The 27640-nt window shown below is 42.3% G+C and overlaps 1 protein-coding gene across 1 annotated transcript; it reads left to right on the top strand.

The window, feature by feature from the left end:
- Nucleotides 1-59: 59 nt before the first annotated feature.
- On the top strand, nucleotides 60-27035 carry ophn1 (oligophrenin 1). The gene is made up of 24 exons (XM_080483227.1): nucleotides 60-819; nucleotides 2560-2655; nucleotides 3772-3833; nucleotides 4515-4586; nucleotides 6224-6325; nucleotides 6424-6534; nucleotides 6737-6841; nucleotides 6942-7071; nucleotides 7148-7248; nucleotides 7382-7473; nucleotides 10359-10437; nucleotides 13098-13131; nucleotides 13227-13289; nucleotides 13835-13909; nucleotides 15028-15112; nucleotides 15481-15539; nucleotides 17027-17132; nucleotides 17261-17420; nucleotides 20686-20833; nucleotides 21651-21947; nucleotides 22645-22789; nucleotides 23654-23704; nucleotides 25598-25646; nucleotides 25745-27035. The coding sequence occupies exons 1-24, from the start codon at nucleotides 666-668 to the stop codon at nucleotides 25748-25750; spliced, it is 2382 nt and encodes a 793-aa protein (XP_080339353.1). The 5' UTR covers nucleotides 60-665; the 3' UTR covers nucleotides 25751-27035.
- The last annotated feature ends 605 nt before the right edge of the window (nucleotides 27036-27640 follow it).

Below are 27640 nucleotides of genomic sequence, written 5' to 3'. Positions count from 1 at the left end.
TCTATCTATCTATCTATCTATCCAGCTATGTGTGACGCGGCCCCTTTAAGAACCTCCTGGGTGTGGAAAAAGGGGACGTTTTTTGTGCGTCTCTGGCCAACTGGTCGCGTCCCTTTCCTTTCGTGTTCCCGTTTTCAAGGGGCGATATGAGAATAAAATATTTATTTCTTCGGTTTTAAAGATCTATATGCCAACCAGTTCTTTTCTAATAGTTTGAGAGGCGTATTAAACACATAAAGAATTGCAGCTGGTTTTCGAACCAGGACAAAAGATAGACGAAGGTGTCACACGAGGGCGAACTATTTTGGAATGGAACGCGTCCAGGAGGGATTCTAGCCGCTCTTCTGAAAGCGACGCAGAAACGAGGAAAAAGTGCCTAAGAGATCCAGGATACGAGTAAATTTGACCGTAACCAGCGGGTCAGGCCAGGTTCAGAGAGGACTGGGTACTAGCGGAGCATCTCCACGGTCCGGGTCGGTTCCTTGTCCTCCCCCTTCCGGCTGCTGCAGGCTCCCCCGGACACTACGGTTTGTGCTCCAGCGGACAGATGGGAGAGCGGAGCCTCCTCAGCCGAGCTGGAGTGAGCCGTGTGCGGCTTTAGACGAGCATAGGCAGCGTGTCTTTCACAAACAAGTTTCCATTGTCTCCGACCCTCCTGCCAAAAGATGGGACACCCTCCTCTGGAGTTCAGCGACTGCTATCTGGACAGTCCCGACTTCAGAGAGACTCTCAAGTGTTACGAGGTGGAGCTGGACAGGACGAGCAAATTCCTCAAAGAAGTCATAAAAGACGGCAACAGCGTGATAAATGCAATCAAGGGTGAGCATGCTGACATATTGACTTTCCCTATCGACTTGTTTTTTTTGCATGTAAACATGATGGAGTGATGAGGATTGACAGCATCAGCAGGGCCCTGTGTGAGTCCCTGCAGGGCCAATGAGGGCCAGGAGAGCCTCTTCCAGGGAGGTGCTCCAGCTTCCCCTGGGGGAAGAACACCCACAGCGCCTCCCCTGAAAGGATCCGACGCAGATGTGCAAGGACGACCTGCAGACCTCCACTCCCAAAGCACAAAATCACTTGCATTTCCTCAGGATCTGCATCCTTCCACGTGTTGCTCCTCCGACTGCTTACTGTGCAATAGTGTGTGTCATCCTCCCAGCAGGGGGTCAGAATGACTCACGCACAAAGCCAGTGAGATTTATAAACGAGAAACAGATTGTCTTTCACAGATATTTTTTGATGATGAAAGTGAGAACTACCTTTGAACTGTGCTAAACCTTTAGACAGATGGAGTGTAATGTAATCCATCATGATGTATTACCAGGGAGACTCTGATTGGCTCCAAATATCTTTTGCAGCAGAGGTAAACAACCTCAAAGATACAGCTAGAGTTTATTTAGATCTACTTTCACTGTAAATAGAAACACAGGCTAACAAAATCAAGTTTGTGTGTTGATGTGAAGGATCTGCACCAGCCTGCGTCCACAGACAATCCGTCCTTCGTTCTCTAAGACGTTTTGTAGGCACCTCCTCCATGAACTGAAAAGAACTGATGCTGCTTAAAAGACAACTCCTCTCCTTATAATCCACTTTACAATAAGTGATAAGAATGTCCTTTTCTGCGAGCACTCTTGCAGCTTTCCCCCACCCTCACCACACTATGTACGTTTTTCTCCATGTATGCGAAACAGGAACTTTTTGTATGCATCAGGAATACATTTGTTAGCCCAGGTTTAGCTGATTGAAAATGAACAGTTTGGAGTGGGACGTCCGCTGAGGAGATATATTGAATAAAGGATGTTGCAGCTGTCAGGAGGAGGAGATGAAGATTAAATGGAGTATGCCTTGGAGTCAGGCTGAGATGGAGGCACGTCACATGAAGGGAGAAACTGAAGAAGAAGACGATCCCAGGGGAAAACACTTGTCTTATTTGTCTTGTTCTCCATTCCCCAACGTGCTTGGATGACAAGCTGTTCACCTCCAAAACAGAAACTGTCACTGTAGGTAATGCAGCAGAGGACGCGACAGTCGGTCTATATTTTAGTCAGAGGTCACGAGTACTTGTCGCTATAATAGGCTGCAACAAGAATGAAAGTACCATTTTAGTTGGATGTAAAAACGTGTGGGACTTCATGGGTCTTCTCACTCAAGCCCAGAATGTTGTTCAAACAAAAGTTACAAAACAAAAGAATTATAGTCAGTTTGTGGGAAAGACTGCACAAGCCAAGTTCCTCCTGTTAAATGCTCGACTTTATTGATGTGACAAACTGTTTTGTTTCAGTAATGGAAGCCAGACTCCACAGTTAGAACGTTTTGTGTCGACCACATGCTGACTGCTGCTCTGGCGCTAAATACTGCCAAGAAGAGTCCTTTATTCACACTTTACAAACACAATGTAAAGAGACAAAAAAAAATAAAAAAAATATTCTCTGCTTCATTTCGTGAGAGGTGACCAGAATTCATATTGAACAGTTAGTAAATGTATTATAATCATAGCTAATATTGTTTGACGTTCATTCAGATGTTTTTAAAATGACTGTGTCTTGTTTTTTTTACCAGCTTATTCTTTGGCAGTCCAGAAGTTTTCTCAGACCCTCAGCGTGTTCCAGTTTGACTTCATTGGTGACTCCCTTACGGATGATGAAATCAACATCGGTGAGAAACTGCAGACACAATGCCGAGCAGACAAACTACGCCGCAATAAATAAGTGTTAATGAACATACATTTGGAGGATGAGCAGATGGTCGTCAAAATAATCTTTTGGAGCTTCTGGTAAACTCCCATGCTGATAAATGAGGTGTCTCATCGGCTCCTCTCAATGCAGAGAGATATTAAGAGGAGTCCCATATCTCCACGCTCTGGGACTAAACTCCGTCTCTCAAGATGTCAACACAGAGCGGGTTTATTAGAGGACACATCCAGGATGTGGGAGCAAACGACCTGCCAGCATTCTCCACCTCAACCCCTTCGAGTGCCTTTGGGATCAGTGTTTGTGTTGCCGAGACTGACCGACACGTCCACGTTTACCGACTTGTTAAATGCTGGTTGTAGAAGGGGATCCATCCTACAGCGGCGCGTAGGAGCAGGCCGATGCTCGCCATGCGGAGACGCCAGGCTGTCGTAACTGTGTGGTTCTTCCATATACCAAGGCTCCTTTTTGATACATGAATAAAAAAGAGAAACGGCCAATAAGAGTTGTTTCTTCAGACGTGAATCGTCTGCCAGGATTTAGCACATTCTTCATGGGTGCTGCACACATGTTCAGCTCTGCTGCTCATCCCACAAATGTTCTTTTTACAAATGTGACATAAAGAGTCTTTCCTATGGTAAAGATTTCCTGCCAAAAAGCGTTGCTAGGATAAAGAAATAATAACATATCCAAACACAGATGTCCTCAATTTCTTCAGTAGCAAATTTACAATAGTGAAATAATTTTCATGAAGGTTTCAAATTAGTCATCCTAAACTTGTGAAAGCGTTTCACTACTGAGGTGCCAAACAGTTTTGCCCTATTTCATTTCCAGCGTCTCACTAGTAGTTCCTCACTGCTTGAATGTGAGGTAAAACGTAAACATAGTCGTATGTGAAGACAACTGTATTAAGTTCCATGTTTGCAAAAGGTAGAGTGTTTGTGTTGTGCTGCTTTTTTTGTTTATTTATTCATTCATTTTTTAATTCCAGAAGAGTTTCTCGTGTCAGACAGTTCAGATAACAATGTGCCAAGTCGTAAAGTCTTCATTCCGCTCGTCATCTTGGTATTTTCGTTTTCAGCTCAGTCCTTCCAAGAGTTCGCGGGACTCCTGCAGGAAGTGGAGCACGACAGGATGATGCTGGTGGGTTATCAGTTTCCTCCACACGGACTCCGTGTCCTCGTTATCACATATCAGAAGCTACTTTCACACGTCCTGCACTGACGATTGGATATTTAAGAAGGAAACCTATGACATATTATAGACAAACAACTTCCTGCGTTGGTTTAACAGCCATTGTTTTCTGTTAATCAAGTGGTGTTTTGCTGAGACGCACCAACACAGATGCTGATTGTGTGACTGTGTGGTTTGAACAGAGCAGCGCTGGTAATTATTTTAGTATCACTTCCTTACTTGGAGATCTTCTTCCCTTTTTTTTTTCTGATCGTGGTTCCATATTGCTACCATGGTGCCGCATTTCCTTTTTGTCTTTTGGCTGCTTTAATTGAGCGTGAGCAGGACGATGAGAACATTCCTCTGAGAAGCAGCTGACTCTCTGACTTAAGAAGAGGCAATTCCTGCAATCCTGTTCGACTGCATGTTCCTCGTGGCATTGTTGATATTAATCCAAAGGTCACCTGGCAAATCTGTTTTTTTGAGAAGTTTTCACTTCTGCATCTCCTGAGATTGATTCAGAAACCTTATTTACACAGCTCCCACTCCAGAGACTTTTAAACTCTCATAAACATGTTAAGGTTTGGGATTAGTAATTTGCATGCTGCAGTTCAGTGCAGTAACTGTTGCTCTGGTTTCCCTCTCATCCAGGTTCAGAACGCATCCGATCTGCTCATCAAGCCCCTGGAGAAGTTCAGAAAGGATCAGATAGGAGCAACAAAAGTGAGTTCCTTCTCTCATGGCTCCACACCGATGATGTGGCACATTTTTGAAACACCTTTTAAGTCGACGTTGGAAGCAGTCCAGTCGGTTCATGTCAGGTTCCGTACACAAGGAGTCGCAGTCTGACTGCACGGCTGAAGAAGATCATGTTTCTTCACTGTTGTTGTTGCATGTTGTTAGGCGTGTTAGTTTTAAGCAGGGATAATTATTTACAACACACAAGATGATAATTCACTGAAATACGCACTACCTGCATAACCCAGACATATCACACCACCATGGACAAAAAGGCTGTTTAATAAGAGATACTTACGAAATGACGCATATAAAGAGGCTAAAACTTTCTGTTACCAACCTGCTGATGCGTAGCAGCGCAGCTGAACAGGCTGATAATATGAACAGCTCTGATGAAGCTGAACACTATCATCTTATCATTATTATTATTATTGTCATTGAGGTTATTGCAAAGCTGCATTTCTCACATGGAGCTTCGCCGTGGTGCAGCGGTGACTTCCATTGCCTGGTTCAAAGTGAAAGCCAAGTGGCAGGTCACTCATGGTTAACCTGTTATTAGGGGTGTGTAGAGTTACAGCACACAAGAAGCATAACATTTTTTGAATTACTGGCATTGTTGTTGTTGTTGTGTTTTGCTTCAGTGCAGCAATCACGGACTTCCTTGTCTGGTTTCAAAATAAAAACCATCCAACGCCTCTCCCAAACCTAAGCTGTATGATTGTATCAACCATATGTTCAGTTTGGACTTTATATCCCCACATCGTCGTCTAAAAATGCCTCTGTCTCGCTATAATAATCTATCCTTGACATCTTGTTATAAAGATCTTTGTTTTTCCATATAGATCATTTTTCATATTTGTTATTATTGTACAACTCTCCAGTAACAATATGTGAAACCACATTAAACATCTTAGACGTAGTGAACACAATAATATCATTCATCCTTTAATTCTCTACATCAGTTGATCCAACTTGAGACCGCGGGATGCTGATGCGGCTGATGACGGGTTAAATCCTGGTGACACAGGTCACCAGTTCATCAACGTACAAACCCAGAGCCACACACTCACATTCACATCTGCAGTCAATTTCTTTACCGAGTCACCATTTCACCTCAAACAGATGTTTGATGCACATAAGAAAAGAAAAAAACACACAAACTCCACACAGAAAGACCCCAAAACTTCAATTCAATAATTCAGTCATTTTAAAATGTTTGTATGTGAATCTGCAAAACATTCACCGTGGGATTATTTATTTCTCTGTGCTCTGTTTGGGAACAAAAGGAATTACATAGGGAGTTCTTTTGAAATTCTTTTTAATGACAGTTATCGTGGAGGACGTCGGAATGAGAATATCTTGGAACAGCTTGGGTGGCTGTTGGTTGTATCTATAAATGTGACAGATATATATATACCTTAACAGAGACGACAAAACCCAATGCAGTTCATCTCTTCTCGGCCCTTTTAAGAACAAGTCTTTGTTTTTTACTGAACAATGAGCTGCATTAAAAGGTTTCGGGTTCACAAAATTAAGAGGCACATAAAGGTCAGTAAAAGCTTATTGAATGAAAAGCCTTGATTTAATCGTAATCTTTAATATTTATAATTCTTTCCCTGCAGGAAAAGCGAAAGAAGTTTGAGAAAGAGAGTGAAAAATATTACTCCCAGTTAGACAAACACCTGAATCTTTCCGCCAAGAAGAAAGAGAGTCAACTTCAAGAGGTCAAGTGAAGCGCAAGTCCATTTCAATAGTTTAGTCGAGAACTGAGAGCAATAATGTGTAACATTTCCCTTTTTTTTTTTTTTTAAATTCTCTAAAGGCTGATGACGTTGTAGAAAAAGAGCGTCTGAACTTCTACGAGTCGTCGGTGGAGTATGTGTACCAGATCCATCAGGTGCAGGACAGGAAGAAGTTTGATGTGGTGGAGCCGGTGAGTGCGGCTGCAGTCTCTCCATGCTTCCTCTTTTTCCCGCCACACACACCTGTGAAACAGGGGATCTGTGAAACCCATATTGCACACGGTGGGGGGGGGGGGGGGGGGGGGGGAGAAAAAAACTAATTTTTAATTGGCTGTGGTTACAATGTTATGACCGTTGACAGTTTAAGATGTAACTTGTGTTTGTGTTGTACAGGTACTGGCGTTTCTTCACAGCGTTTTAACGCTCAACAACCTGACGGTGGAGATGACTCAGGACTTCATGCCTTACAAACAAGAACTGCAGCTCAGCTTGCAGAACGTAAGCGTTGTTACCGGCAACGGATGAAGCCATTAGAGGGATTTCATGTCATTTAATCAGAGTAATCTGTCTCCAAAATGCTTTCTGATTTCGCCCACAGACAAGGAACCACTATGAGAGCACTTGCGAGGAGTTGGAGGAGCTGATGAAACGAATGAAACATCGATCGCAGGTCTGTAAAATGCAGACTTTCCTGCCAATGGAGGGCTATCTGTACTGCCAGGAGAAGTGTGAGTATACTAGATATAATAAATCAACTTGTTTGACGTCCCTCTGATGAAGTCTGTCTGTTTGTGTTTTCATCAGGGGCGTTGGGTATGACGTGGATCAAATATTATTGTAAGTATCACAAAGAGGGGAGGCTGATGGCCATGGTACCTTGTGAGCAGAAGCCAATCACGAAGCAGGTTGGTCACTCACAGGAGTTATGTGATTGTTAGAACAGCGAAACACAGTTTCTACCCGGTGGCTGCTGGCGCTGTTATCGCTGGGTTCATCACGCTCTCAGACCGCTTGTTAACTCGCTCTCTGTCCCCGCAGGGCCCCACACAGCTCACGCTGAAATCCTGCATTCGCCGCAAGACGGAGTCCATAGACAAGCGCTTCTGCTTTGATGTGGAGACTAACGAGAGGTTAGCGCGAAGCAGATCTGAGGCACAGTGCGACGAGGCTACCAAAAAGCCCTCTGGGGTAAACAGGTTCAGGCAGCGAGGTGAACAGGTGGTTTACAAGGACAGAGTGTGAAGGCTAAATGGATCGTAGCCCAAACAATCCCAAAGCAGTGGAAACAGATGGCAAACTCACTGGTTTCAGGGGAAGGAAAGCAACAAGCTGATATTTTCATAAGCAGGCCAGTCGGAGAAAAATCTATTTTAATAGCTACTTGAGCCACAGGCTGCTGCTGCTCTGGCACCTGACAAGAGTTCGTCTCCTGAAATCAGTGGCAGCGCTGCAGAGTTTTAAAGGTTTAAACGCAGCTTGAGTTATGCATTAACGCCAGACTGTCCCTGTGAGCGTTGAGCAACGTATCTGGGAAAGGAACATAATGGGGACCTGGCTGTTTGATAAACTGAAGGTGGCAGTGCTGGGTTGTGTAGAAAAATCAATGCTGTGAGCTCAGGATGTTTTAAAATCAGATACAGTATGTGAGTTCTCCAACAGTTTGAATTCTAGTTGCTATAATGCTAAAGATGATTAGTTTTATTAAGCAACAATAGCTTATTAACAAAGCACTATTTTTGCTAAAATCAGATATCAGTATCAAATCAACCCTCCTATTCAGGTTCTTGAAGCAAAAACATCTTAATGATGCAGGTAAAGAATGACATGATAAATTCATATGAATATTTATCTTGTTTGGGCTATACGCCAAATTTTCTCTTATGTTTTTTTTATCAACTTGATTACTTTGGAAGCCTCCAAGTTTTGAACTTCCTTTTACGTAGCATAAACTCAGGTTGTAGAACATGTTTTGGTTACTTTTGAAGGCGTCGTGTAGGTCAGGGGTGTCAAACATCAGGCCCGTGGGCCAAAACCGGCCGGCAAGAGGCTCTGATCCAGCCCACCAAACCACCAAGCAGATTGTAAGAATTTCAAAGAAAACAAATGTTTTTTTTTTGTTTGTTTTTTTTAAACATTTCTTAAGGATAGTGGACACAACACAGAGACCCGAGCTGAGATATCGATAATGCTACCATGAAAGCTTCATTGCATTGGCCTTAAAGTCGTGCTGTTAGGGTGAATGTGAAAACATGCATAATGCAACAGTTATAGGAGACTTTATTTTTTTTTACATTTTACTGTAATTTGCAGTAGAAGGTATCATTAAAATTGGCTTCATGTTGAGATTGTAGTCATTTTCTGTAGTAATTGTTTGATTTTTGGAAAATATAGACATTTTCATAAGTTAACTCTGCGCCACAACAAAGAAAAACCTTATACAATTTCAATTTAGTGGTTATTATGGCACTAATTTACCGGTCCAGCCCACTCAAGACCAAATTGGATCGTATATGTGGCCCCTGAACTAAAAGAAGTTTTACACCCCAGATGTAGATGTTACTCAGACTGCATGTCTGTGAGTTGAGAGGGATGCAGGTGGAAAAGTGAAGCTGCAAAGGAGGAGCGGGAGTGATGATGGAGGAGTTAATTTACCTGAGGTTAATCATGCAGACAAATGGACGGTGTACAAAAGACGAGCGTCAGTGGTGACGTGTGACTGTAGAGAGACCTACTGTGGCGTTTGGTTTGGAGACAGTGGCACCATGTAAAAGGCTGAACTGCAGTGGCAGAAATGAAGGTGCTGAGATTTTCACTGAGCGTGACCAGAATAGAATAGAATAGAATGGAATGGAATAGAAATACTTCATTAATCCCAGAGGGAAATTCTTTAAACCATGGATTAAAGGATGGATTAAAAATTAACCAATCAGAGGAAAAGCTAAGTTTGAGTTGTTTAGAGATAAATCCAGAGTCCAGGTGACTGAAGGGAACAGCCAAAAGACAAATAACAACCAAATACTTTATATTATATAGATATATTCTATCACATAAGGTTTTATATTTGATACTTGATGAGCACAATAGCAGAACAGGGGTACAGTGGTTAACATTGGAGCTCTACAGAAAGAAAATCCAGGTTTGAATTCCAACCGGAGCGCTAATGTGTTTACTCTGGTTTCCTAAATAAGTTTTCTTTATATCTTTGATAATAGTTTTCCTCTATAATAAAGAGTAACGGCGGTTAGTTTAATTAGTTACTGTAAAGTGTTTTAGTGATTGTCTTTCTGGGTGTAAACCCAAACTGCTCTGGCGACTTGCCCGGGGTGTATCCTGCCTTTTGTTCAATATCGGCACCGGCCGTTGTGACTCTTCCCTGGATTGGGTGGAGCTGAATGGAGGTGCTCGGATGGACAGATCTCAGACGTCAAAACAGGATTCAAACTAATTGCACAGTTGTTTCCGTTAACAATTGATCGAATAGCCTACACGCTTGAAGAGCTGGCACGCGACCATGTTGATTCTGCGTGAGACAGATTGCAGCTCGCGATGCTTGTCTAATTTATCTCAGTTCCATGCTGTTGTTGGCCGCGCAGTGATAAAGTGGTTGGAACTGATGCCCCGCCGCCAAGAAAGAGCCAAGTTCGTTTCCAGGGCGAGGCCTCTCTGTGTAAGGCTTCCTTCGTCTGTTTTCCAAAGTCGTACTTGTGGGGTAAATTGGATGGGAGAAAACCCATCTATGCACATGGAGAACGTGCAAACTGGGCATGAAAAAGATAAGATCAGACTTCAACCCTGGATATTCTCGCTGTGAGGCGAGAGTGCTCCACAGCACCATACGGCCCTCCTCTGGAGGTGTTCTTGTTATTTTCCCCACCGGTACGATAAATTGGGACTAATAACTGCTCGGAGAGGCTCTTCAGAGTGGTTGGATATAGTAGCAACGCTACCCCCCTTTATTCGAATAATTAAATTGCAACCTTTTTCCCTTTTAATGGGTTTGTTTCTGTTTCCATAGAAACGCACCCGTCACTTTCCAAGCTCTTTCAGAGGGAGACAGAAAGTTGTGGATGGAGGCCATGGATGGGAAAGAGCCTGTGAGTTTATTTCTTATCGTTATTTTTTTTAGTCTAATTTTCTCTTCAACATTTTACTGCTAACATGCTTTTGTTATTTCCTTAATTAATAATTGTTGGGGATCAGGAATTTGGTCTTTTGCAGATTTGTAATTAGATTAAAAGTGCTTTAGTCACCAAATCCATTTGTAGTGCCCCTGTAAGGAATAAATCACTTATGTCCCTGATGTCTTTTTTCACAGGATGTAGACATTATTACTTCTCTAATACAGATATATGAGAAATAGTTTGAGGCTTGCTGGGTTACATGAATTCATCAGTGCAGCTAAATGACGGGACGTAGGTAGTTAATGGCCTTTTTACTGCACAGCTGAATTTATACTGATTTTTTTCTGCATTTCAAATGATGTTTAACGGTTAATGGAGCCCTCGCTGCAGAAACTGGCAAGTTGTCTTATGTATTCATCAGATTTGAGGCAATAAAGCACTATAGTGCCTCACTGGCAAAAACCAGCACATTGTTAATTCTTCTGCTGCAGTTTTCCTTCTCAGACCATTTTTAGGATAATTTTTCTTGCAGTAAATAAACTTCCGGAGGATGTGAAAATACCTAAAGGCATGCTTTTTGGTGCCATCTTCCTGTGTAACTTCCCCTTTAACTTCTCTATGTTATGAACATTTTGTAAGTGTTTTGTTAGTGGTCTCTACACTATTTGCTCCAGTATTGTGAAGCCTGTAAACGGCAATCTAGCAACGTCACTCTTAACCTGCTGAGGCCTCAAGGCACCGTTGTGTGCATCCCATCGCCACTTATTTGGAGTGATATTTGTCTGCTTCTGCCTTTAAGCCTGGATGCAATGTGATTTCAACTTTTCACACGTACATTTCCTCAGAACACGATCTATTGACTGACAGAAACACACATCATTTCAAAAGAGAAAGTAGAGCTCAAGTGGTTTCGGATCTAAATGGGTCAAAATATTTTAGCCTTCTTCACTCCTGCCACACAGCAAGTCCATTGCCCGGTTTGACTCCAACCGTTGGAGCCTTTATATGTGAAGTTTGCATGTTCTTCTTTTGTTCCATATGTTTGCCTGATGACTAAGATTTCTTTCCATATTCCAAAACATGCATCTGCGGTTAATTGGTGTCTCTATGTATATATTTTGCCCAGCCGGAGATCTGTTTTCATTTTGCTTTTCATACAAAGATAAGCATTTACATTTTATATTTATATATGTTCATACACTTATTGACATGGAGAAGATACCTGGGCTTAAAATATAATTTGTTTCAGTTGGATTTTCACCAGTTAATCCGTCAGTCAACTTCAGTTGTTTGTAGACATAAACTAGTAAACGTCATATTTTTGATGTTCAGACCTGTTGTTACCCCCCTCCCGTCTTTTCTTTCTTTTCTTTTCTTTTTTTTTTACTGTTGTCTCACATTATATTGACACTGAACAAAATAGCCAAAGAGTAAATTAAATAAATTAGCCCAGGTTTTTCTACAATCAAAATAATGGCTCCACGCTGCCCGGTTAGACATGCATTAGTTGTAATTTCTGTGATCAGGACTACAGAAAGCCCCACATCCTCTCGGTACAAAACTGGGCTGACATTCTCCATTGCAGTCTCCATTTAAAGTTAATTCTGGTAAATGTTTATCAGATCCCAAACTCGAGAAGTTCCATTAAAACTTTTGCAAACCATGTGGCAATAAGGGGAAAATGCGCTGCACGGACTTCTCCGAAATCTCCTCAGCAACTGGACATTTTGACAATTTTCTTGTTAGTCGCAAAAAAAGGAAAAAATGAAATCAAAGCAGTCATTCAGATGCGGGGTCTCAGTTTTAACTGTTCGTAATGCCTTTCTCTGGCAGCGCCATTATGTCTTCATCCATATCTCAGATTTGTCAGCCCTGAAGTGTAATGCTGAGCCACTGCTTCATTCTGACTCGTTGAAAAAGTAACTCCGTGGTTCCAGTGAAAGTACAAAAAGCAGAACAAACTTCACTTTTCTCACAAAAGATGAGGGGGATTAAAAAAAAATCTGGACGTGCTGGGTGATTTAAGAGCTGTTGTTCTTTTCTCAGTTGTAAAAAAAAAACAAAAAAACGATTAGATTGTGGTCGTCCACTCTCCAGCCGACTGTGACAATAAACACTCGTCCTATTTAAGAATCCTTGAACAAGACTTTACTGTGTCCAGCCGCTCTGTGGCTGGCCCCGACCTCTGACGTCCATCAGAGGGGAGGGCAGGGAGCTATTTTAGGGGCAAAACTGAACAAAGCTCTGTCACATGTGGGTTTTTTTTTCTCTTTTTTTCTCAAATCAGTAATGAATTGGCTGAAGTGAGATTGTATTGTTGGCCTGAGTTCTTGGTGACTGAGCCTGTAGTCATGGAGCAAAACCACTCAATCAGATTAAACACATCCTCTTTCCCGCTCAATTTTCATTATTCTTTAAATTTTCAACTCACATGTGAGTTTAAACCCTGGAAGCGTCCACTCAGGATGTTGGGTTCAGAGGAGCAGATTAGTTTCCTCCAACCACCATCAAGTATTTATTTCTCCTCTCATTTAAAAAGAAAAAGACATGTCCATTAATCACGGTGCGGTTGACGTTTTTTTCCACAAGCTCCATGGTCTTCACTTTCCTTTTTACATTTGTTTGCATTTCAGATTTATCATTCCCCGATTCACAAGCAGGCTGAAAGTAAGTCGGTCACCATGTCTGAAGGTGTATCACACACACACACACACACACAACAAACACACATCTCATCAGCCATTTCTCTTAATTGTTTGCAGTGGAACTGAATGAAATTGGATTCAAGTTTGTGCGAAAGTGCATCAACTTCGTTGAAACCAAAGGTACCTTTTCTCTGAAGCCCCACACTTTCTTTGCTTTATTTATCCCACTCGCCCTTGAGGGGGCAGGCTTGACTCACTTGTTGCTCTTCCTGCAGGTTTCTCTCTGGTAGAAAAATCTCTTTATTCCAGTCCTAGTAAAAAAAAAAAAAAAACACGCAATTTCTGAGCGTTAACAATTCTGAACCATGACAAATCTCTTCTGCAAAAGACTTATTTTGGAAAGTCCTGCTAATCCCACTGACTAATTTCTGTCATTACTTCTTTCAATAAATTGAAGGGAAAAAAAGATCTACATCCCCAACTCGGTAACCTGAGCACATGCAACCTCAAAAAGAACAATTCCACAACCACATTGTTTCTTCATTATCATGATTCATCTCACAGAAATTCCTCAGGATCATCTGCATCCAATTTGAATCTGAGCTTTTTTGAGTGAAACCTGTGTCTTAATTCTTGCTCCTGCATGGAGAAGCATGTGGTACATTTCCACTGCTCTCCATTCGTCCAGATTTCACTCCCTCTCTCCGCTCCTCTCCTTTCTCCAGGAGCCACGCAAGAAGGAGTGTACCGAACAGTTGGCAGCAACATTCAAGTGCAGAAGCTTCTAAACGCCTTCTTTGGTAAGGAAGTGAGCTCGTGAACATGTGCTCCGCTTGTCCATTCACTTTATTTGCCTCGGTTGTACTCGTTAACCTGACTGTACAACGTCTTTGTGAAGCTTGACCGCTCTGTTGTGCACTTATGAACCAGACAGACCTTTTCTTTTTGTTTGACTTTCATTCGGGGCCGCTCACCGCAGGCATTACAACGTTACTGTTGCATGTTTAGCCGTATCAGACGGTTGTGTGTGTTTTGGCTGGACAGCCAAAGTGTGGTCAGCCCTCTAAATGCCAACATGTGTCACGGACTGGCCGACCGAAGTGAAGCAACTGACCGGTTCAGTGTTGTGATTACATATATCAATTTCAGAGTAAACAACCTCATTCCAAATTAGAAGTCCTTAAGCTTTTCCTGCTCTAACACAAGGCTTTCTACTTCTTCCATCCATCATCTCCACCTGCTTTATGCAGACGAGGGTCACAGGAGGCTGCAGCCTGATAGCCAGAAAGGCAGGGTACACCAGAGACAGGACAAAAACACAATCAGACGTACACACGTATACATTTCATATTGCTAATGTGTTATGGGTACAAAAGATTGTCCTGTTAACTTTGTTAAGCTTAGTTAAGACTAACCAACCTTCACCTCAACCCACACAACAAAGGGTTAAATCCACCACGCTGAGTCACTGAGTTGAATGTGAAGAAGTTGGGTCGTACCTGTAGAAAGCCCGCTGAAGAGCATGCACCCTCTACACTCAATCCTTCACGCTGGAACGTTGACAGCATCGACCACTTTACCACTTTACCGCCCAGGCTCATTTTTGTTTTTAATTCCTGCGAGGCCAAATTATCATATAATACCCACAAATTACACAGTTCATTCATAGACGCCTCCCATTAGAGGTTTGCCAGGCACGTTCCACTGGGAGGAGGCCCGGGGATCGTCCCAGGACCCTCTGGAGAGGTAATTCTGAGGTTTGGGAGCCGTTTGGGGTCTCCACAGAGGAGCTAAAGGAGGTTTTGGGGACAGATGTCTTGGCTTCTTTGCTCCGCATACTGCCGCCACGACCCCGTGTGGACTAAATAGGAAAGAGATGACTGAAATCATTCATAATAATCTCATTGTGCTCTCACAGACCCTTCGAACCCTGCAGATGTGGATCTTCACAGCATTGACTGGGATGTTAAAACTGTCACTAGTGCCTTGAAGTTTTATCTGAGGTGAGTTTTTGTGGCAAAAGACACGTCGCAGCCTTCATTCTCACATTCCTTCAATCACGGTGCCTGTAGATCATTTACAGTTAAATATATTTCCAATGAGCAAGAGTCAAACGGGTTCATGCAAATCCGGATTTTGAGGTATCTTCCAAAAACCCATCTGCTTGCATAACGTGCACAGACTGGGACGGGCTCCATTCAAGCTCTTTGCTTTTTCCAGATTGAAATATGTGGCCTTGGCAGAGGTTGCACCCTCTCAGTACGTTCTAGTGTAACTGTGTAACAAGCGGGTGCTGGTTTTAGTTTTTCCTGTGTTTGATGTTGAGAGTTGTTTCCTGCACTTGTGTTTACTTTTGTGCCTTTATCCTCAGGAGTCTGTCTGAACCTCTAATGACCCACAGTCTCCACCGAGACCTCGTGTGTGCTGCAAGTAAGACATGTTTTGAAAATTATCAGGAACTACCATCTGAAAGGTTGTGTCGCAGCGTGTGCCTCCTTCTCCTCTATGATCAACCACCACTGAATTGTGTTAGTGATATCGAAACAGTAGATGGCGAGGTGTGTCGCTGTATCCTCTTGAGCAAATTCTGAACTGTATCGGGAGATAGAAGAGCTGAAAACATGTCCTGACGTGTTAACTCTGCAAAAGAGAAAAGCTTTTTCTTCAGCGTGGCTTGTCATTTTTTCCCCCACAGTCGGGATCTGAAGTATGAGCTTGCTCCGCATCTTGGTTGACTTTACAATCACTTTAGCATGTTTTTGCATTATCTGGAAAAATGTGTGGATACGCAGCACACAGGAATGCACCATACTGCGCCGGCTTCTGCAGCGAGTGAGGCAGCGCGGTATCACCGTGGACGCTGAAGGAAATCCGAGTCTCCTGATTGTTTTTGCCTGTCACACGACATTATCGTAAAACCGAGAAGACAATGAGTTTAATAGCATCAGCCTCATTCTGTCAGGATGTTGCATTAAGGCTGCCAGTGGTTTGGGTTTCCTGGAAAATGCCATTCATGAGTTGAATGAGGGGACTCGTTGGAGACTTTCTGCCTTTGTTTCAAGTCTTTGCAGTGGATCCATATTCGGCTCCATATTGTTTCATGATTACAGCAGAACAAATATTTGAAAACTGGGATTTATGTATCAGTACTAATGCATCTCAGCTTTCGATTGCCATATTTTTGTAATTGTTGACATCGCATGTTGCATTGTTCAGATTTTTGGTCCACACGGAGCAGCGTTTCGTTCACACGAGTACACGGAACATCACAAGAACTTTGTGCGTTTCAACGGCTGGAACCAGGGTCTAATTTAACGTCCAAAAACTGCCTAGTCACTTACGAGCACTTTCTCATGGTTCAAAACTTTGGGGGTGGGGTTCTGATTACTGACCTCATTGTATTATATCTATAATCAAAAACGTCCCACTGTGAACCAACTATTTTCCTCAATTATCCATTGTGAGTTGATCAATTGGAAGACAGGAGAATTTATGATGTTGTCGATCTTGTTGTCGCTAAGGCTCGTCTCCTTTTCAGTGTTGTCTCAGTGAACCCGTTTACAAGGCAATAAAGCGTGATCAAAAACAGCCCGAGTCGAACCTCCTCTGTAGTTACAGTAGATCAAACCAGGATGCGGCCTTCTTTGCTTTTATGGCGTTGTTTTTGTAGGACTTTGGTTTCCCCCCCCCCCCCCCCCCCCCTCCACCACCACCTTCACTTTGGTGTAGTAGTGCATTTGCATTTATTGCCATCAGCTTCAACAATGAGCCAAAAACCTTCTTTGGTTCCATGAAGAGAACATTTAGTTCCAGGTATTTTTACGTGGAAAATGTGCATTTTTTTAGAAGGAGAAAAGAAGTAACTATACCACTAATTGAAACTTTAATTTGATCACTTTTTGTTGTCTTTTCTCCAGAGTCAGACAATCCTGACTCTCGACTCAGTGAGATTCACTCGATCGTCTACAAACTCCCAGAGAAGAGTCGGGAAATGCTGGAGATGCTTATTAAACACTTGGTCAAGTGAGTACTCGTATACTCTGTGGTGACTCAGCCTTTTCATTGCCTGTCATACTGAAATAAGCCCAACATGTAAATGCCTGTTTCGAATTACACAGTATTCATCGCCAGCCTGGCTTTTTTGTTGACAGCGTGTGCAGCCACAGTGATGAAAACCTAATGACTCCGTCAAACATGGCGGTTATCTTTGGACCCACACTCATGAGGGCAAAGGAGGATACGGTAGCGGCCATGCTGGACATCAAATTCCAAAACATTGTGGTGGAGATTCTGATCGAAGAGTACAAAAAGGTACAAGAGAAGTCATCACATTCCCGTCCCTTTTTAACGACGTGTTTGACATCGTGAGAAATTACTTTCATGCTGTGGGTTACGTGAGATGATTGATGCCAGTTATTTAGCGAGAGGGTTTCCCCTCTGGGGAGCACAGAGGCCACAGATTCAGTTTTACATACATCTCTTAGAATTCGTCTGTGTCTGAATATTCTTTTTCACATTTCTTATTTCGTATTTTCCTGAGATTTTATGTGAAATTTCCACATTTTGTGAATAAAATTTCACACCGTCCGAAAAGAAGAAAGAAACTTTCAACAAGATTGATCTTCTTACTTATAACTTTATTGATAAAGCAGATTAAAATGGCCTAACTGACCAAAGTGCTGTACACAGACAAATAAAACACAAAAATAAACCTCAAAAACTATTTATGGTAACTATTTAACCTCTTATGTTTTTGGACTGTTGTAACTAAAGCCAAAGCCAAAGAGAAACAACTGTGTCTTAAGAGAAGATTTAAAAACAGAAATGAATACAACTAATTCAACAGTTTCTACGAGTGAAGAAGCACGGTCACCTCAGCTTCCTATTTTATTACAGTTTATTGTTGATATGTAAACTTGAGAGAGTGTGAACACTGGAACAGGTCGGACAGATACTCTGGGGCAAGGCCTTGTAAAAACAAATGAACCGAAATCAATCTCAAAACATCTGGGTAATGTGCACCGGCAACAGTCGCACGGATGTCGTGACGCTCTAAATTGAGCTAACTTTGATGAATTCCTCCGATCCTGAAACATGCATTTAGGCATCAAAATCCTTTTCCCTTCTGTTTTGCCGATAACGTTCCAGTCGCTGTGCACTGAGCTCAAGGTGACCTCTGCTCCATCAACGCGTCCCCCACGGCTGCTGCTCAACTAAATGGGCTAGTCACACCATGATAAATAACACCGAAACGGTCTCTCAGCGTTGCATTTTTCTCTTCATTTAGCTTAGACGCTGTGAAAAATAGGCTGTAATAGGAAAGAAAACACTGATTTCATCCACCTTTTGGCAAATTACGTAATAATCCACTTTGTGTTGTTGATTTTCGGTTTTATGAGCCTGTTAAGTTCTGTGATTCCTTCCAACGGAAGTTCTCCACACGTCTTTGTTGTTGGGGACAATTACACTTTCTGCATATTGATCATTTAAATGTATGATGAGGCAACATGTAAGTAAGTGGATTTTATTTATATAGCACAACACAGAAAAAAACCAAAAAAAAAACCTCACCAAGTGGCTCACAATAAAACAAAGTACAACGTAAAACACAGAGTTAATTAAAAGCTTCTCGGTATCAAATTGTCCTCAGCTGCCTTTAAAAAGAGTCGATGCATACTGTGGTGCGTAATGACTGCGGGAGAGAATTCCACAGTCTTGGTGCCACTGCCTGAAACGCCCGATCTCCAAGAGTTTTAAACCAAGTGCGTGAGAATAACAGCAACTTTTGACCCAACTTCTCCCCTGTTGACCTCAGACCTGAACAATATGGTTTCAGCACGTCAGAGATGTGTTAGGAAGTTTGACCATGTAGGGCCACGGAAGTTAAGACTAAAGACTGGAGTCATGCGAGATCTTCTTTTGGTGCCGGATAGAAGTCTTGCCGTATCATTTGTCTGAAGGTGGTCCAAAGCTGATTATTTGAAACAAATAAAAAGGCAAGAAGAGATAAAAACGATGATAAGCATCTACCAAGTTCAGCTTTTGTCACCATCAGTCTGAGTTTTGAGAAACTTCCCAAATGATAAGAGCAGCTGCTTGGAGTGGCTCTCAAATGACATCAGTCTGTCCAAGACGACGCCCACATTTCTCAGACTGGAGTTATCTGAAGAGCCTAAACAGCCATTTTGTTGTCCGATGTCCGATTGTCATTTAATTGCTTGATTTCTATCAGGCGCTTTTGGAAAGAACAATATGTCAATGTCGTCAGCCGAGACATTATAAGAAGTACCGTCTAATAATTTGGCCAAGAGGGAATATGTTCAGCAAGATGAGAAGAGGACTCAGACCAGATCTCTGAGGTACCCCAGATTGGTCTCTCAGAAACGACACGAATAATCTACACAAACAAATCAATGTGAAATGCATCCCGATTTTTAAGAAAATAATGTAATGTAATGGAGACAGTTTTAATTTAAAAACACAAGTACAAAAACATAAATGTAACAGTCAGGCCAGTTAAAGACTTACCAGAGATTTCAAATGAATAACATCTAATTACGACTGGGCAAATTCTGCTTTTTTGTTCTTCTTTTGGATCTCACAGAGAGAATATCTCCGGTTTGAGTCCAGTTGAGAGCCTTTTTCTGTTGAGTTTGCATGTTCTCCAGCCGCCCGTGACGGCTGTGGTTCAACTTCGGAGGAGGGGGTTTGATAAACTCAGTTTCGTAACTAATGAAGCCCTCAGATTTGAAGTAAACCATTTTCAAAACTTCAAGAAAATTCGGTTTTATTTTATCAAGCAATTGGACAAAGAAAGTAAAGTTGTTTTTCTGTCGTCCCGGCAAGAGTAAAATATGCAGTACAATGAGGAGAAACAACTGATGTAGTGACTGTACGAAAGAAGAATGGTCCCTAACGATACAACTTCTTACAGACACTCGGAACAAGTGGAAATTGTAAAAAAAAAAAAAAAAACTCCCTAAAGTGATGAAATCCAGAGGCCAGCACCTTTTTTGAAGATCGCTAATGAGCATTTTGTGTCTCATCATTTCAATCTGTACAGACAAAGAGAGCCAACACACAGTGTGTTGTGTGCGCTGAATTATTTTCTGGCTCCGACCAGTTAACTGCCTGAAGACTGCGCCATGTCCAGCTGTGTGGCAGCTGGTCCCGGCCAAAACACACTCCTGCACATTACATTATCCGCAGAAAGAAAATGGCGGATTAATTGTTTTCCTGCTTTAAGTTTCTGAAAGATTTAGCAAAAGAGATTGAAAATGAGCTCCGGACTGAAGCAGCCGTTTGTAGCCGAGTGCATCCTGACGTGATCGGGTGCAGCAGAGGCCTTCGTTTGTCGTCAGTCTAATCTCGAAGTGGCTATTTTGATCTTTGTTCTTGCTTGTACTTTGTTCATATCTACTCGACACAACAGAAACATTTGACTTCTTCTCCCTTTCTTCTTTGTCGTGTAATTACTTTTTTTTTTTTTTTTAAAAACAAAGTTACAGGCTGTGTGTAGCTGAAATCGCACCCGCTGAGCCAAATGCTACTGTAACTTTTTTAAATGTGATTGCAGATCTTCAGTTATATGCCAGAGGACAGCGCTGCCCCACCTGTCCCTCCTCCGCGGGTCACCCCGAGAAAGCGGCAACCCATCACAATCTCCAAGCGGCCGGCTCGTGTTTATCAAGCTCTTAGTCACGACCACTTCCAGCACACAGAGAGTAATTATCAGCCTCTCTTGTCCTGATTGTCGTCATCATCCTCATCATTATCCCCGTCCTGTCTGTGGCGAGCATAGAGTAGATTATTTTGAAATGTTTTGGTTTTTTTTACCCCCCAATTTTTTTTTTAGAAAGACTTGTACCACAGCGTACCTGCGGGGTCATTTCTTGACATTTTCTAAATGGGATTTATTGTAGTGTGTGTGTCAATCAAAACAATTATTACATATCCCTATACTTGGAATTTGTTTGTCAAATCAAATTCAATTAGGTTTCTTTTTTTTTCTCTCTCTCTGTTCTGTGCCATCCTAAAATGTTGGTAGAAAAAAAACAAAAACCCCTGTGGTTCTATTTATTTCTTTATTTTTTAAATTAATTCCAAGTGCAAATAAAAGTATCTACATTTTCATCTCACGTTAGTGGTTTTTTTAGCGCTCGAGGCTAAATCATGTAATTTTCTGTCTGTTTGAAGTCCTAGTTAAGTGGGTGTGACTCCATCCTCTCACAGACTTGAATAGGGCAGTTAACAGCAGCATTGTGTGATATTCTTAACATAATGTTTGCTTTTGCCTCATAACCAGCCCGGCGCTGTGAAGCCAGTGTTTGTCTCACAAGTAAAAACTTCTGTTTATGTAACGCGCTTCACCAGAAGTCGAATTACCAGTTCAACTAAACTGTAATCTATTTTCTTCACACGTGTGCGTGTGAGACCTTGACTACATTAACATTTGTATCGGATCAACGCCGCAGAGGAAAACATTTACATTTGATAGAGGCCTGTCTTCGCTGTACAGTTGATTCGGTTTCTTTGTAACAGACGGCCAGAACGACACCTCCAGTAATGATGGGGACGCCTCGGCGGGCCCCGTTCGCCTGCAGCGGGCTAAACCCGTGGGCTACGCTCCACTGGTCCCCAGAGAACCGCCTCCAAGACAAGCGCTGATGCCCAAACCGAGTCTCCGACAGGACAAGCAAGCGGACTCGGAGAGCACAAAGCAAAAGCCGGATTCTTCTGCCGCGGCAGTGAATGGGGAAGCGGGAGTCTATGTGAGCAGGGTGGCATCCTTTCAGAGCAGGAAGCCGCTGCTAAAAGGCACGCCAACCAACAGAGAAGGTATGAGGAAACATCTGCCGCATATCTGCATGAAGTCTTCCTGTTTAGACTCACTGGTAGATGAGGCCTTTCTGTGTGGAGTTTGCATCGTTCAGGCACCTTCGGCCAATCAGAGACTCTGGGTGTCGGGAGGGGATCGAACGTGATTTTTCCATGAGAATCACTTTAATGCGTGGAAGATAAATGTAAAAATCTAATGTTGCAACTGTAGTTTAGGTTGATCATTTTAAATGTTCTATTAATGTGGTGCACTGTAGGGGCACTTGGCAGATGTTAGACATGTGTTTGTGGCGGCCAGTGAAGACGAAAAGCAGAGACTGACTCACTTCCCTCAATTGTTAAATGCCATAAAATTTGCACGCAGACTTTACGGGTTGTCACTGCTAAATTAGCATTGCATGTATTTTTAGCTGGTGTAACTTGACGTTAACGTCTGCAAAGGTTCATTTAGAACCTGCCAGCTCATTGCATTTGATTCCCATTCTTCCTTTCCCTTCTTACTATGGTAATATTGCCTTTTAAGCAGCATCAGAAGAATGTTTTCAACACCAACAGCTTTGATAAATCTATTGCAGGCTGCCTGCCAATCACCAAATGCCAAACGAGAATCTGCAGCACACTGGTGAACTCAGCGCGGGTTAACTTCGTCAAGTTTCCCCCCGTCTCCGCCACATTAACCTGCCGTGTTATTTTTCAGGAGATTCTGATGGTCTGACGAGAACCAAGTCGGAAAGACATGCCATCAGTCGCCCCCCCGTCCGGCCCCCCGAGCCCCCGTCCAGATTCCCCCTCCCACAGAAAACCCCGACCGCAGCCAGCAGCGAGGGCACGCCCACATCCTAGTAAGTGCTCTTCAGACATACAAAAAGTGTCTCTTTTTTTTTTTTTTTTTTTTTTTTTTTGCACATCCATTTAGGCATGCAAATGCGGGGTTAAGAGAAGAGGTCCAGCACATATTCAACGCGAGGTGGCATTTTTACGAGCAAAACAATAAAACGTGGAGTTTAAGCAATCCTAAAATCCGGGCAGATTTGCAGATTCCAGTGTCTGCGTATCAGGAAGCCATTAGTGGCTTTGTTAAAGATCATCAGCTAAATAATAAAAGAGACGTAGCAGTGGCGGCACCGTCAGAGGGACACAATTTAGCAATAACGCGGCGAAACCACACATCCAGGCCGTCACTACTGCAGGCTGCTGCCAGAGATTTATCACAGTGTCGTCGTCGGGATGGTTTCAGGGCCGCTGTAGCTTGAAGACGGGATGAAAACCATGAGCAGCCCCCGTGAATGACTTTATGTATCGAGCAGTGTAAACACTATTAAAGTTAGTATAATCATTAATTTTATTAGAACTTTATATGGTGATAAAACGCATTGTACACCGAGAGTCTGGAGAGTTACACGTTTCCCTGAGGAGCTGCTGGAAGTCACCAGAGGAATGAAAAGGATATTATTGGATGTATAAAGACACCACTCCTCGCGTGTGCTAATTCGGCTAAATACGCTTGTGTTTGTTCGCAGTCTGTTTTGGCTGCCTCCAGGGGGCCAAAAAAAAATGACCCAAAATCGAGTTAAATCGTTTTTTCCTGTTAGCTTCAAATTGCAAAATGAGGAAAAAAGATGTTTTTTATCTCCTTCGCAAAATATTCCTACAGGCAGCTTTCAAATCTTGACTTGTGTTCTAATCTTTCTTCTTTTCCTCTGCAGCGTTGCATCCAAAGCAAAGTTTTTCGAGAATGCCTCCAAACAAGTCGGCAGGTTTGTGAAAGGCCGTTTTTGTATTCCTCTTAACCCTCAGGACACTCCTCACACACACACATTCTGACAGCATATCATACATTAAGTAAGTTATCACTCTTATGATGACCATGCGGGGATTTATTTATTTTTGGATTTCACAGCTGTAGAACTGTCAAAGAAAGTTTCTACTTGAGAGATCAATATCAGGAAGTTTCCCAGTATTAGTGTGTCGTTTTTGTTTTTGCAATGTGACATGTTGGTGAAGCTTGTCAGTGGACGATAGTCCTGCAGAAGTTCTGCCGGACATCGTTAGGATCTGCCATATGGACACAAAGACGTGTGTGTCTCTCTCCTTTTTGGGAGATTTAAAAAAATTATTTTGATGTCATCAAGTCAGCGGTGACCGGAGGGGAACAACGTTGCTTCAGTTGCTTTATTATTTGAAACTGAGTCGTCTAATTAAGCGAGCAAATGTTAACTAGTATTTTAAAGCTGTTGATTTTTCAGACAAACGGTTCCTCTGCTCTTACATTTGGCCCCTGGTTCCTTCTCGCGATGCACTAAAACCCCTGTGACGAGCAAAACGACACGTTTCGCTCCTCTTGTGATTTGCATGCACAAGCCCAGCTGTCAGCCCTGCACAGGCAGCAACAGAAGCTGTAAATGTCAGAATGTATCAAAGGAAGCTTGTCTCTTTGTTGTTGTTTATTCTAACATCTATTCACAGCGCTTCACTTTTTCCACATTTTGTTATGATGCAGCCTCGTTCCAAAATGGATTGAATTCCCCCCCCCCCCCCCCCCCCCCCCAAATTCGACACACAATACCTCGTAATGACACGGTGAACAAAGTTTTCTTGAGACGCTTTGAACATTTATTGAAAATGATACGTTTACATAAGTATTGACAGCCTTTGCTCAATACTTTGTTGATGCCGTAACAACAAGATCAAGTCTCTTTTGAATATCAGGCCACAAGCTTGGCTCACCTACCGCTGAGCGGTTTGGCTCCTTCCTCTTTGCGTCACCTCTCAGGCTCCATCGGGTTCAAGTCTGGGCTCAAGTCCTTTCGTCCGATTTGTCCTGAAGCCTCCTTCGGTGTCTCGGCCGTGTGCTTCAGGTCGTCGACCTGCTGAAAGATGGAACCGTCGCCTCAGTCTGAGGTCAAGAGCGCTCGAGAGGAGGCTTTCATCCAGGATACATTGCTGCATTCATCCTTCCTGCTATCCTGACGAGTCCCCCAGTTCCCGCCGCTAGAAAACATCCCCACAGCATGATGCTGCCACCGCCATGCTTCACTGTATGGATGGCTTCCATCTGGTTCCCATCGGGTTCTTGGTCACCTCGACTCAGTCCCGACTTATCCGATTGTCGTTCTGAACGTCCTCCATTTACAGATGACGGCGGCCGCTGTGCTCATTGGGACCTTCAAAGCAGCAGAACCGCCTCTGTTCTCTTCACAATCAACTGAATTTACCGCAGGTGGACGCCAGTGAAGCTGTAGAAACATCTGAAGGATGATCATTGGAAACAGGAAGCACCTGAGCTCAATTGTATTTTCACACTGTGATTATGGGGTGTTGTGTATAAAATATTGGAGGGAGAAAAAAAACAAAAACTTTAATCCATTTTGGAATGAGGCTGTAACATAACAACATGTGGAAAAAGTAAAGCACCGTGAATTCTTTGCAGATGCACCGTATGTGTTTGAGGTTAATTGAAAACACTAAATTGCCTGTCGATGTAAATGTGTGTTTGCCCTGTGCAGCTGGGACCGACTCTTCCCCCGTTTTATCCCACATTACTTTTGACATCGATTCAAATTCATGCAACGTAATTGAAGAACTCATTGTTTGTCGACGGCATAAAAAAACATAAATAACTGATATGGAATTTCTCTCTTGTGGTTTAGTCCGTCGACCTCGCCGCCATCGTCGGTGTTGACAAGTGTAAAAAAGGAGGTGAGATTTCGTAGAGTTTTTGTATTTTGTTAAGTTTTTTTAGTTTTTTTTCACTGTTCGTTCCTCACAGTTTGACTGTCGATGTTTCCTCTCCTCAGAACTGACGTTCAGGTGACTCGGACCACATCTTGTGACCTCGACAAGCCAGCTGAGGGGGGGGGGTGGGGTGGGGGGGACCACGTTTGCACGTACCCAGGTTTATACAAAAACGGATATTTCCCCCTCTACATTTAAAAAATAAAATAAAATAAAATAAATCTTCATTGACAACGACCTCCATGTACACCTGGTCCAGAGCTACTATGAGCATGCCAAACCTGTAGGGGGCAGTGTAACGAGAAGCCATGATAGCCAATCAGGATCCTGGAGGGGAAAAAAACAACGTCATGAATTGTGACGTACATATCATCCTGCAAACGGAGACCGGGAGCTTATCCAGATCTCCACTGTGGCCAGTTTTCAGGAATCATCGTTTTGTGGTGAGTCGTAGCTGCGTGCGGCCCAAACGCAGAGAAATCTTACCCTTTTTTTATTTTTTTTTTCCCCAAAATAACCGAGTACGTGTAAACGTGGATCAGGTTTATGAAACAAAGAGGAAAAGGTTCTCAGTTGAACTGCACGGTTTCATTTTGGAGAATCGTGCTGTAAAGCGACACTGTAGCAAACCGTCTCACACAGTAACCGTTTGTCGTTCCAAAGTTAAGCTTGTTTAAAAAATAAAACGGAAAAAAATGTCCTGGTTCCACGCCAGTTTTGTCAAAACAGAATTAAATAATAATAATTTTAATTCGAGTTTACTTTTTAAGTTTTTCTAAACTAATCACTGGACTGCTTAAAGATTTGTTAACACAGCCGAGCGAGTTAAGAGTCCCAAAGAAGACTAATCGGGTCAAACATTGCTTATTTAAAAATGTGAATGTTCGGAGCCGACGTGAACTTAAAGTAACTACTGTCCGTGCAAACAAACCGCTTGACACGATGCTACAGTATTAAATCCTACAGGGCACAAATAAATGTACAGAGAAAATCTTAAACTTACCTTAAAGCATTTTAGTTGGTTGTAAAGAATCTTGAGGGAAGTTTTTTAGTTGTGTGTGTGAGAGGTAACCTGTCAACCTAATGGGAGTCACAAGTTGAGAGGCATTACAGCAAAGTATTTTATTTTTTCTTCAGTTAGTGTCTGAATTCACACTGAATGTTAGTTTAATAGAATGTTCTTGTTTTAATGTGAGGTTGTACAGGAAGGACATTAACGTCTGCCTGGATTTATTGCACCTCGTATAAATGATCTGGGGCCAACAAGGAGAAAAAAAAATAATAATCGAAATGAAATCTGTTACAGTAAATAAAAAAAAATAACACTCCACTGTTTGTATTGTTTATAAAATGTTGACTTTATTTTTCTCTTTTTTTTTTGGTTAACCAAACTTGGATACTGCAGATGTTTCAGTTTCCTAAAATTAAAATAAAACATGAAACAATTACGTATTTTATTTTTTTTATTTGTCTGATCTTTTGACACTGATTGATGGTTTTTTTCCTCTCTTTTTACGACTCGTGTTTCACATTTACCATAAAATAAGGTTTATTATTGTGGTTTTCCTCATACAGAGGTCGTAACTCAGAGTTAAGATCATAATAAAGGTTTTATAGGGAATTATCAAATTTGGGACAGAACTTGGTGCCAAATCTCTTTACTAGAAAGTAGGGTTAAAAAAAACAACTTATGTAAGACTCTCCAGCTGCATCACACGTGTTCATCCTCGCTGGAGTTCGTAAAACTATGTGACCAAGGCCACAAGGCTGACATCAACGTTCATTGGAAAACTCCGCTTTAAGGCAAATTAAGAAACAAATTCAATCAGTTGCATCCCACTGACCTTTTTTTGCTTTAAGTTGACAAACATTTGATCGTTTGCCAAACAATTGACACATAAAATTTTCCGTCGGTTGTATAATTAAGGTTAAAAGAAAGACAATAAATAAAAAACAGG

The sequence above is a fragment of the Lipophrys pholis genome (assembly GCF_963383615.2).
Source record: "Lipophrys pholis genome assembly, chromosome: 16".
Lineage (NCBI taxonomy): Eukaryota > Metazoa > Chordata > Actinopteri > Blenniiformes > Blenniidae > Lipophrys > Lipophrys pholis.
This window is presented reverse-complemented; position numbering and strand designations above follow the sequence as displayed.